This window comes from Achroia grisella, unplaced genomic scaffold, assembly GCF_030625045.1.
Source record: "Achroia grisella isolate CSIRO2021 unplaced genomic scaffold, CSIRO_AGI_Agris_v1 utg754, whole genome shotgun sequence".
Lineage (NCBI taxonomy): Eukaryota > Metazoa > Arthropoda > Insecta > Lepidoptera > Pyralidae > Achroia > Achroia grisella.
The window spans coordinates 893187-906782 of NW_026713011.1; the positions used below are offsets into that span (position 1 = coordinate 893187).

A 13596-nucleotide genomic window follows, 5' to 3' on the forward strand; every position below is an offset into this window, starting at 1 on the left:
ATATACTATGTTTTTTTGTAAATACATAATATACTTAGATAACACACAGTTTGATACAAACAATCATACTCACGAATAAAAATGTATATACCGTGCGAAGAATCGAACCCGCGACCATCGGAATTAAAGCGGTATGCTAAACCGCTAGACTACTGAGGGCGTTTGCTAGATCTTATTAATATTATAAACGCGAAAGTTTTTCAGTATTAATTCTTTCAAGCAAAAACTACTGACCGGATTTTGATGAAATTTTTTGATCAGAACTACACATTTCATGCGGGCGAAATCGTAGGCACAGCTAGTATTATATATTACAAATTAGATTAACTTATCTATGGCACTGATCTTTACCATATGTGTGCTGATGCTGTGCAAATGTGGTATTCTAATTTTATCACAAATAGCATATACAAATACATTTACCATTGTACTATTTGAGACATTATATTGCTCAAACTATTGCTTTGAGAATCTTTATAACACATGAAACTTGAATATGTATATTTCAAAACACGTCTTGTTTATAATGTATTCGTCTTCATAGTTTTCAAAATTTGCTTCAATTTGTTTTAATAATATTATGACATTGCAGTCGCGGTCATTTACATAGAAAGATTGGCAGACGTAACGAAACGTTGGTAATTTTCTTTATAAATATTCCTATTGGTTATTTACAATTGGCTTTTATCTTTAACCACAAATCTTATCACTTTCTTTATTCGTCTACACGATTTTTGGCTACTCCAACAGATACACATGTTCTAGTAGTAGATGTTTGCCTCGTTCTACTTATTATTATATTTGTTTGGTAAATTTGGCATTCAATATTCATTCTGCATGCTTAGACTATTGCAGCGTCCTTCGATTTTTCTTCCTCATCATTATCTTCATCAATTCTTCGTATTTCTTACTTACAGTATTACTTTTCTGTTGCAACATCAATGCAATACACGAAATTATCAGGGGTACCTATCTTGACAAAACTTCTTGGTTCATCTACGTTTCATTCTTCATCTTTATTTATTTTAACAACATCTTCTTCATGATGTCACATGACTTTCAATGGATTATTAATCACTGCATAATAATCCATAAGTTATAACCTATTTACTGTCAGTTTTCTGATATACATTGCCGCATTAAAATTCTACGGTCCGTCTACGTTCCAGTAACGTTTATGGGTTTATTGGTTTAGTTTCGTAATGTTTATCGGTTTTTCATTTAAATATACAACAGTTTATATTTACACGAAACACTTGGATCTGTTATTTCTTATGTTACTTCGTTCGCTGAAATATCGTGTACTTTAAATGTTGGATATTTTATTCAAATAGCTTTTGATACTCATGCTCAAATTAGTTTTTTTTCATGTTTTCTAGTTAATTATTCTTATAACAAGTCGTTTTATAATATATTATCTTTTATATAAGTAAATGCAATATAAGAATTATTTAATATTGTTCCAGGTATCAATTGAAGAAGACAATAATCGAATACATTCCGAAGACTCAAATATCAATTAAAACAAGACTGAATTAGATTATTAAGGAATCCATTCCAAAAGATGTTGACTGAATGAGGAATATTGACAACACAAGATGTTCAAGCTTTTGGGAGGTTTAAGCGTATATTTCAAATACCAGCCCATCAGGACTGACAATGCTGTCTTCAGGCTACACAATATCTTCACGACGGTGTTACTGCTGACATGTTCGATAATTATAACAGCAACTCAATATGTTGGGAAGCCGATTCAGTGCATCGTCAGCGGGCTCCCGGTGGATGTGGTCAACACTTTCTGTTGGATCACATCGACGTTTACAATGCCTGATGCATTTACCAGAGAGGTGAGTTTATTAATATCTGCTATCTTAGTATTATATATAAGGTTCAAATTGTCATAAATAGAATTCAATTTGATTTCTAGTGAGGTTGGTTATCATTTTAACACTGTAGCGTTATACATAATGTGATTAGGTGGCGCTACTTTATTTTTTTATTTCCTGTAGTATCTAAATAGTGAGTATAGAGGTGGAATTATTGTACTACATTAGTAAGTTAAATTTGATAGTGTGCTGTATGTATGGCTTATTAGTAACGCGCGTTATATATAATGTGTTCCTACTTCTTTTATTTGTTTTCTTTACTGTCTAGTGAGTATAATTATACTACATTAATAAGTTTATTTGATAGTGTGCTACATTGCTTATTAGTAACGCGTACATTCGACGCGGAGTCGAAATGTGGACTGACTTTACACTGAACTTAAATCTATGTTATGTGGAGACGTAAACTAATCGAAGGGTACCGAGTGTTGACAGAAATATTACAAGTGTAGGCACCGAGGAACTTCTTAGAGGTAGACTTTGAACAAATTAATTTATTAAGAAATAATTGATTATGCCGGGGCTAGTATATCATTATCATTACATAGTATAAAACAAAGTCGCTGTCGCTGTTTGTCCGTCCCTATGTATGCTTAAATTTTTAAAACTACGCAACGGATTTTGACGCGGTTTTTTTAATAGATAGAGTGCTTCAAGAAGAAGATTTAAATATACGAGTATAATACATGTACACCCGTGCGAAGCCGGGGCGAGTAGCTAGTACATAATAAATTCACAATAGAAACACGTGTTTGTTTGTTTCACTTTCATAATTTTGGCCGTTTGCCAGTCATGTGCCATTTATGTATACGTATTTACTTTGAATCTCTTTGTTATTCGCAAAGATGACGGGACAGTTTTATTAGTTAGAAAACGCTTTTTAAGCACATTGTTCTAATGATCCCAATTTCACCTAGTGCTATTTAGACTCTAGAACTTTTGAAGGCAATCCAAAAATATAGTTATTTGACAAATCGACGAAATTTATTTCAACTGTCCTGGACTTGTCAATATGTTCTCATTAACTTATTTATTAATTGTTATAAAGGTAATTCTTTAATAAAATACCTTTACGATGGTGATCCCAGATGGAGGTAGACAGATGAATTTCAGTGGTTGACGTGGTGTATGCAACACTTAGTGCACATCTATGCCTCATATGTCTGAGTATATATATAATGGATGATAATCTAATGATGCACCCGCCTGCGCTAACGGTTTACGCTGGTGGGGTATCAGTGGAGGATGATAAAATGAACATAAGGTCAGGTCAGTTAGCCCACCAGGACAAATCCCGACTGAAGTTTAAAAATCTATCAATATACATATCGGAGATTAAGCAGAAAAATGACATTTTTCAAAATTAGAAGCTAGAATTGCCTCCTTTTACATAAGTCAATTAAGTTAACCACGCCTTCTTAATCATTATTTAATACTTTTAAAATGATATATAATACTTCTATGTAAATTTTTGTTAAAACTTTAAAGGAAAAACGAAGTAATTTAAATAAATTTAAAGAACTTTAAATGCTTGTCTTGCAAAAAATTACATTTTGAATAGTGCCATTTTTCTAACGGACGATATCTAATTAGAAATTAAACACAACAGCAAAGAAAGATATAAAATAAAAAAAAAGAAAGAGATTATCGTATTCAGTTTAACTAACAAACTTTTCAGCTTTATAATATTAGAATTAGCAGGTAATTTGTTGTAAAGAAGTGAAGACGGCAATTTACTTGTGTATATTTCGTAATATCGTATCAAATTTACTGCACTTTGTATTTTGTAGTAAATCGAGTTTCTAGGTCATAACGAAACAAAGGACATGTTTAGTAGCTAATCAATTATATAAATACATTGAATTTGGTTACTTAATTAAAATGAATTGTTCTCTTTATAGGATGACATTACATCGATATATAGGATACATTATATCGATATTATGTTAGTTAACAATTTAAAAACTATGCTAGTAAATTACAATTCATTCAATTCATATATTTATGCCTATTTCCACGTCCAGAAGCACTAGGTCCGCAGCAGTGCAGTGATGTCCAGTGTCTCTGGAGCGGAGAATCCGACATATTTGATATGGTGTTTAGGAGGCTGTTTGCACTTATGTAGTAGTTTATGTACTAAATAGATGTCTTTCCTAAAAAACTCATTTTTATTAATATTAGTGGTCGAAATTTGACCATAATTAATTTAAAATTCAGTAGGACTATAGACAAATAATATTAGAGATAAACAATATTAATCCATTCTCAATTTGACCTTAGATTTTAACAATAAACAACACTCGTATGTATGTATGGATGTGTATGTATGTAATGTTGTTTTTATTGATTTAATGTATTATTTATGCATAATTTTAAAAAAATTGGCATTCTGCATTCCTTCTTTATATAAACTATAAATTTGCGAAATTTAAAGAAAATAAAGAAAGAAATAAAATATTTTATAATATTTTCTTTATATATCTTCTATATTTGTCCGCGCAATTTTTGTAAATAGGGTTAACAAAGATTTTGTTTCAGTAGACACATTGACTTTGGTCACTTAAATAATATTAATTATCGTCTTTATAAGATCACGTTACAAAATAACATTACTTATGTAAATAACTTTTCGGAAAAAAGACCTCAATATTATTAAAATACCTACTGGCCAATCTCGGCCGACCAGGTACTATACAAACAATAAGTAAAGAAATGTAATTTCAAAAACACTGCCACTTACTTAAAATAATGAAATGCACTAATGTGAGTGTACAGTAAGTAATTAGAATCAGTTGTCCGCAATTTCGGCTGCAATGAGACGAGTTTATTGTTCAAAGTGGACCAACATCCGTCGTGAATCGAGGCGTGTTAATGGACTCAAATGGAATGATTCATTCATTCGGACATGTCCTGCGCACAGATTTTATGACTACAATAGACAATTGACGATCTTTTATCATCATCATCATCTGCTTCTTCCTTATACCATTTAATTGGGGCCGGCGTAATATGACGATTGACGATTTTTTTACTTCTCATTTGATTGTTTATTCTTATTATTTACTAGCCGTACCTGCGACTTCGTCCGCGTGGAATTTAACTTTATTTTTCTAAAATAAAAGTAGTAGTCTAAGTTACTCCTTATTACATCAGCTACCAAAAACGGTCCCGTCAAAATTGGCCCAGCCATTTCAGAGATTAGTCGCAACAAACAGACAGGCAAACAGATAAAAATTGTAAAAAAATTTAAATTGGTCTATGTACCGTATTTATATTCATATGCATGTAGTAAAATTAGGTTAAGATTATTTCAATATTACAAACAGATACTCCTATTTTATTTATATCTATAGATAATTGAGAGGTTTGATTGTAACCCTGGTGAAATTTTAATTTTTTTTATACTCTAAATGTACCTGTATAAACTTGGAAACGGAGGCGGTTAGAGGACACTTTTGTGACGTATGGACGCAATTCATGATTTGTCAAGTAAGACTCATCATAGTATTTGGACATAAACGCTAAACCCGCAAGACCTATGTGAGGCACTCCTACAGCTATACATTTTTTTTTCGACCTATTCCAATCCTGATCTATGTAGCTGGTCTTCACCAAGCCATGGGGGCGACTGCAGACGGCACTCCAAAGACGCGTAATGTCTTATGGAACGGATGAAGGCCCACTCCAGCCTGACAGATACGACTTTAGTCTGAGGGCATCACTAGTTGTACGGACCTCGGCTCAGGCAGTCCTAATTTCGATCCCCGTTTGTATTGGACGGGGGTCAATCAGAGTTGGTTTCACAAGTCACATAAGAGCGAACGAACGGAAACATTAGTTAATCGTTGCCGAATTTCTGGACGACATCATCATCGTCACTATAATATTTATCATAACGATAAAAATTAGTCACACAGGATTCTTTCTAAGCTGATGAAATCGTGGGCATCAGCTATAGAAAATAAAAATATTCAAAATTTATCGGCTAGGACACCGGCCCGGCCAAGTATTCCTCATTAGAGGGTTTACTAGATGAAGACCTAAAAATAATACTCAGGGGTCTATAAATTCTTTAAACTTCTTAATTATTTTATGAAATTTAGATTACTATGCTAACTAAATCCATTAACTAATTACCGATTTTTCATGTAAAATGTAACATCCGTTTAAATATATGATTGTTTTGGCTGCAGGTGGGAAAAGAAGTAGCACATCCCGGAGTTGCAAACGAATACGACAGTACGCAAGAGAAGAAATACTACACATACTACCAGTGGGTCTGCTTCGTACTCTTCTTTCAGGTAAGAATAAATAAATAAATAACGCCAGACAATTAGCACATCGCCATCTAGTCCCGCAGTAAAGAGAGCTTGTGTAATAGGTACCAGACAACTTACTTAAATAATTATATTTTTTTGTAAATATTATACATACATAATATATATAGAAAACAACCCGACAGATACAAACAATAATACTCATGTGTACAAATATTTGTACCGTGCGAGGTATCGAACCCGCGACCATTGGAAGTGAAGCGGTGTGCTAGACCACCGAGGCCGAAGAAAGATAGTTCTACATTGGATATACTGCTATTGAGTTAAAACAATATGTTTACTATGACTAGGCTCGCTACTGGACACTGCAATTTAATAAGCACATACCAAACTTAAGCCTGTCCTTAACAAAGATTTGCAGATTTTATTGTTGGTCCGAGTCTCTTATCGTATTATTTCGTCAACACAAACACAGCTTACAAAGCAAGCTGCATGGAGTCTGAAATAGGTGAAACTGAGGTACCCAAGTACACTTTTTAGAAGTTACAAACAATGATTCAAAAGATAATTGAAAAATGATTAAAATTAAATGTATTATATTAAAGTCATTTATATTTCAAAGTTAAAGTCAAAATCTTTAATTCACGTACGATCTATCGGCTTCTTGTACACTTCTTATTGTTTGTTTATCACTACCCCAAAATTAGGAAGAGACTCAACTGGTACATTATTTAAATGTAATTTAATTGAAAAAATCAAAAATACTTAATCGATTTTACAAACTAGTTCCCACTAGCAACAATTATTTTTCGCGCCACCCTTAGAGATCTATAATTGCCATTTTCCATCTTTAAGATACTAAAAATGTCCCCATTGCTAGCAATGTGCCATGTCAGGTTGACCTCTGGAAAGTATCGTAATAAATTCTTGGTAAATTTGTCACGATGGGCTAACCGCCTCGGCTCATGTTCATCTTAACATCTGTCATTGGTGTCCCGCTAGCGTAAACCTTTAGCAACGGCCGCACCATTCCATTATCATATGTACATTAAAACAACGAACTAAAATTGCCCTCGTTGCTAGCAATGTACTATGTCAGCTTGACCTCTGGAAGGTATCATAATAAATTCTTGGTGAATTTGTAACAATGAGCTAACCTTCTGGCCTCATGTTCATCTTAACATCCTTCACTGGTGCCTCAACATCGTAATCCTTTAGTAACAGCTGCACCATTCCATTATCATCCATTAAAAAAACAACGAGATACGACAGACGAGATTTGACATCATAAGAGTCTGTAATAGACCATGTAGAATAAAGATATTTTGAATTGAATTGAAGATAAGCAATTTGTTCACAGATTGGATTTATTACTGAAACATAAGCACTACAAATTACGTAATTCTGATTAACTGCGGTTTTCAAATATGAATAAACAATTGATTTATTATACAACAATGTAGGCTACCGCAATTAATCAACTTCTATACCTACGAGGATATCGTTTACTCTTATAGTACGTCAGTTGTTTTCCCAACGCCATCAATAATTGCAATTTGGTTAGGCATTAGGTACAATTGTTATTAGTGTGGTTAATAGTATTTTTTTATAAATATCTTTATCAGTATTTTTATTTCATTCATATTTTTTTTCCTTTGTTAACTATAGTAATATTACAATGAGAATAGAAATATAAACAATATAAATTTAAACTTAAAGTGCAACTTAAAGTGCTTTGAGTGTGGTTAATAGTATTTTTTATAAATGTCTATCACTATTTTTATTTAATTCATTATTTTTTCCTTTGCTAGTTTTGCTGCTAATATCATATAGAGAATGAAAATATAAATAATATTTATTCAAACCTAATATAAGCAATATAAGCAATTTGAATAGACATATTTTTTTGTTTCTACCACTCATTCGGAACGCAGCCTCATCACAAGAAGAATGAGCAACGAATTTGCGTGTAGTTAGTTAGTTAGTCTGATATATTATTATGCAAATACATCTGCATAATAATATATCAGAATAAAATCATAAATACTTAATCGATTTTACAAACTAGTCCCCACTAGCAAATAATCATCTTTCGCCACCCTTAGAGATGTGTATTTTTCTTAATGGGTGGTAATAGAATGTTGCACACTCGTCTTCGCTAACGGATACGTAAAATTTGTGATGCCTACTATAATTACATCCGTGCAAGGTTGGTGCTAGTTTTGTGTTCTTTGTACATTGTTCCGTATTACATGCGTGACCTTATGAACTATATATTTTTAATAATTAAAAGAAACAATTTTGAAATTCGCTCTAAGTTGGATATTTTTTTAAGGTGTTAAGTGAAATTATTTTCTTTCAAATTTGAGACACCTCATTTAAGAATGCTCGATTTAATTTTTTCATGGGTAATGTATTAGGGTTACTGAACCCACGCATACGTCACAGTTGCAACGCTAATACACCGAGTAAAATGTCTATACTAAAATAGAATATTTGCGCTAAACAGTCAGTCACGGCGCGTGTCAACGTCTGCCCACTATCGGGGTCACAGACGGTTGAGACGGTAACGGTAACCACACAGCTGACGTATCGGCCGGTTATTTAACATGCTCGTGACCTACTGCCGAAACATGTGGATTTGCCACTTATGTTTTCGCCATTAGCGACTCATTGGTTGTTTGTCACATAGACTGTATATGTATATTTTGTAGTTGATAATAGAATGATGGACCCGCCAGCGCTAACGGTTTACGCTGACGGTACACCAGTGGAGGATGATAAGATGAGCATGAGGTCAGATCAGTTAACCCATAGTGACAAATTCACCAGGAATTTATCATGATAGTTTCCAGGGGTGAGAATGGTACATTGTCAGCGATGGGGTCCACATTACTAACAATCCTCTTATCATATCCTCTAATCCTCCTCCTAGACTATGTATATTAAAAAGAGAAGTAAGGACTTTTCGAACATTATATGTCCGGAGTACGTTTGACATAGTTCAAGTTAATATGGGGAAAGAATACAATAAGCTTCAATAATATATTGTTATAATTATGCTTCAAAATACATTGAATTAAAGAAAAAACATTTTTCTTTTTACTGTTTCTGATGTACGCAAAAAGTTATATTTAACTTTAATAACGTTAAACTTAAGTTTATACGAATTATGCCCAAGTTTGGCCACTGGGCGACGAACTAGTTTTGTTAAATGATGAAGGTAGTCAACAAGGTCAGTGTCAAGTTAAGCCTCCTTCAAGAAAAGAGCTTATTCTTTTTTAAAAGGCCGGCAATGCATTTGCAATTCCCCTGATGTTGCGGGTACTCATGGGCGGCGGGAATCGCTTACCATTAGGTGAGCCGCAGGCATGTTTGTCCCTGTGCTATAATAAATACAAACCGTTCACTTCAGGTCTAATCTGCTACCGCAGACTATTTTTACTTCAAACAAAATGGAACTGCATCATAATTGTTGTGTGAAAATCATTAAAATGGTCAGGAACATTTTCTCGGATATAGCTTTTTGAAATAAGTCTTCGTCTGCTTTTGGATTTATTATGATACTTGCTGTAATATTAGAATTACTGCGATTTGGTGTCACAGTAGAGTTAAATTTGTAATGCCAACACAATTGTAGCGTTGTTGTGTGGAATCATTAAATTAATCGGAAAGCTTTTCTCGACTCTGTGGCTCCTTAACTACGTCTTTGATCGTTTTGGGAATTATAATGATATTTTCTGCTACTACTAGAATTGCTGCGATTTTGTCCGCGTGACATATTTCCTTATGATTGGTTTAACGGTTGAAGGTTTTATGCTAAAATATACAAGGTCAAACTCCGTTTCTTAATATTAAGATTAGATTTCATATATTTATATATTCCGTACTATTTGATCGACATTATCTGTTCATGCCAATGATAAATTTGATCTGCATATCTTTCGGTAAATTATATTACAATCTAAAGTTACCTAATTCAAGGCTACTGTTATTTCTCGTACTTGTTACTCGCCGGTCCTTCAAACATGGAAGATCTCGTTCACTTTGCGGGAGATGATCACAAATCTCTCAATATTGAGTTGTGCCTACATCGGGGCCTTATTTCCACCAATTTAGTGTTAACTTCAAATGGTGATCCAGTCATGACACAGTGACCACCAGTATTTGCTCTTAAATTATTGGCGCTAAAAAATAGTTCATTAGCCATAACTTTTTTTTTCATTTCGCATTTATAATATTACTATAAATAGTTATTGTCTTTGCTGCTAATTTGTTAGTTTGTTACCATAATCTCAATAGCGTCACTCCTGACGCTTATTGTATTCAGTTATGACAGTTATTCACCATATAAGACGATGGGGGAGATATGTGTGAGTAGGTAACGGGTTGTCTTATATAGTCAATCGGCCGTACTATGTCATTACGTGAAGGTAAAAGTATGTTAAATATACGCGATAGTTCGTCCTTCGTCTTCCTCTGCTTGTTTGGTTATTTTGTCTCAACTGACTGGTTAAAAAAGTCATAAGTTCACGTCTGGTAAACACTAAACAACTTTGTTATTTATGGTATTAAGTCTAATTCCACTAATAGCAGGTGTTAGACAAATATGCAGTGCGAACACCTAGCCGCTATTGGAAGCGTTATGATCTTCTCTATTAGTGATTAAATTCTGTCTGTGCCGTGTAGATCCAATAATCTACATCCATCATCGTCATCATAATAATAATAATGGTAGCGGAAGTAAAAAAATAATAAAATACGTTAAATACAATGGACTTCCGCAAATTAACATGTAATTCGATAAAATACATAAAAATTTTGTCTGTTAATTTATATTTCTGACTAGCTGTACCCGCGACTTCGTTCGCTATTTTTATTTTAGAAAAAATATTTTCTAAAATAAAAGTAGCCTAAGTTACTCCTTATTACATTAGCTACCTGCCAAAAAATCGGTCCAGTCATTTCAGAGATTAGCCGGAACAAACAGACAGACGTTATTTTGGTGTATGTATTGCATTTATATTCATATGCAGGTAGTAAAAAACGGTTATTTCAATATTACAAACAGACACTCGAATTTTATTTATATGTGTAGATTAGTTCGACAGACTAGCTAGTGGTAGGCTAGCCTTGTGTTACGTTTGATTCAAATTTACCTAGTGAAATGTGGGCATATCAAGTGTCACCGTTTTTTGTATTCATGGGTATGATTGTCTCTCTGTCATAACCATGAATACAAAAATTTGCATCATACGATAAATTTAACTATTAGTGAAATGTGGGCATATCAAGTGTTACCGTTTGTATATCGAATTAGCACACCACCTTACTTCCTATAGTTGCAGGTTCAATTTATCGTATGATGCAAATTTTTGTATTCATGGGTATGATTGTCTCTCTGTCATACCCATGAATACAAAAAGTTGCGTCATACGATAAATTGAACTATTAGTGAAATGTGGGCATATCAAGTGTTACCGTTTGTATATCGAATTAGCACACCACCTTACTTCCTATAGTTGCAGGTTCAATTTGCATCATACATATCAGTCTGGGTGTTTTCTATGTCTATTATGTTTGTATTTACAAATATTGCTTACCATCAGGTAGGCCGCTAGCTTGTTTGACATTCTTGACAACATTATGCCTCTGTGCTCTAATTTTACTGCCCTATTTCATTCTTCAAGCTTACAAAGCTTGTGTTGTGGGTAAAGGACTAGAGGATGAGAAAGGTATCAGATAAAATAATTCTATCAGTTTTTTAGTACCCATAACACACTTTGCTTAGCTTGGAACTAAATTGAGTTTTATGAAGTCCAAGGATATTATTATCACACTTAACCACAGCAGACGATCACGATAACCTCTTTACTTGCGTCTAGGTGGCGTTGTGTGAATTGTCCAGAATTATTATTATTATTATATGGTATAGGTTAACATTTGCCATTATCTGGACCGTCAGCTAGTTTACATTCAGTTATAGTAGTGTCTGCTCATATTAAACCTAATTTATATGCAGTCAATGTTATTCATACAATATTTTTATTTCATAGGCAATAATGTGCTACACACCTAAGTTCCTATGGGACGCCTTCGAGGGCGGGTTGCTGCGGACCATTGTGATGGGTCTCAATGTTGGGGTCTGTCATCAGGAAGACAAGAAGAAAAGGAAGAAAGTCCTCATTGCGTACCTGATGAGACATCAAAACGTATGTACTTACTCTTTAATAATAAGTGTAGAACATGTCTTATAATTTTAACGTGTTTATCTGTGTATCTGCATCTATCTGTGCCATCATAGCTCCCAAGGACAGGGGCCGATTTTGATGCGATATTTTTGCCATAACTAAGATGGTTATTTGCTGTAATTTTTGAGAATGCGTTCAGGCGTTTGAGAGTCTACAAAAAACACAAACAAAACAGTAAAAATAGTTTTGTTATTGAATAGTCCCTTTATCCAGGAAAATTATAGGGTACAACTAAGGGCGGAGCTGCAATGAAAATGATGATTGATGCAAATGAAGTTCTACCGTACACAGTTTTAAAAAACACCACAAAGAATACTTATTAAAAAAACAAATCTTAGGCTTTCCACAGAAATTTCTTGGCTAGCGGTTGCAATCTCACGTAATGATTTTTAATTATTTTTTCTATTTTTTTCTTATTTATATTTTCTTTTTTCTCGTTTAACCACTTAGTTAAAATTATATCAAATTATACTCTGAACTATTTACTTTATTTCATTATAAACACACCGCACAGACAGTCACCAATAATATTGCTCTCTTTATTTTATATTTATTTTAATTATTATTTTCACGTACCCTCAAATGGGTTGAAACTGAAAATCAGTGTTTTGTTCCCTGAACAATGTTCCACGCTGAGCTTCGACCTTTTTGTATTGCTACAGATCACATATAATAACACAATTTTATAAATCTTATGTCGTATTATGTATTGTCTATTCTTATGAACATGTTGTGTGTGATTAGTAACAGACAAATAAACGATATATCTATCTAAGTACCGCGGGTCTTATTTTATAGCGAGCTAGCTTTATTTAATTTTAATATTTCTTTATGCTATTTATTGGTATTCAATATACGAAACGGTATTTGAGCCACGAATACGGAATGGTTTGCGCCTCTGGGAACTGGTTGCCTGTACAACTGCATTGTTCGTGCTTGGCTTTCATAATTCGTTCGTAGGTTCAACGTTTCGTGAATTTGTTTAACACTAGTCTCTGCCCGGACGTAGTCCGCGTGATCATGATTGATCAGAATTAAAAGTATCCAACATGGTTTTTTTTAATTTCTGCATTCGTATCCAAAATATTATGTATATGGCATCCTAATTTAAAGCCTAAAATCATATCGATCAGGCGGGAGTTGGCTTTCAGCCGCTCCATAAGTCCTTCCGAGGGTTTGGAG

General features: G+C 33.6%; 1 protein-coding gene across 1 annotated transcript; it reads left to right on the forward strand.

The window, feature by feature from the left end:
* Positions 1-1473: 1473 nt before the first annotated feature.
* LOC131850365 (innexin inx1-like) lies at positions 1474-12375 on the forward strand (the record flags this gene model as incomplete). Its single annotated transcript, XM_059200583.1, has 3 exons — positions 1474-1847; positions 6080-6187; positions 12220-12375. Coding segments are annotated over exons 1-3 (513 nt in total), but the record flags the coding sequence as incomplete, so codon positions are not given.
* Between the last annotated feature and the right edge of the window lie 1221 nt (positions 12376-13596).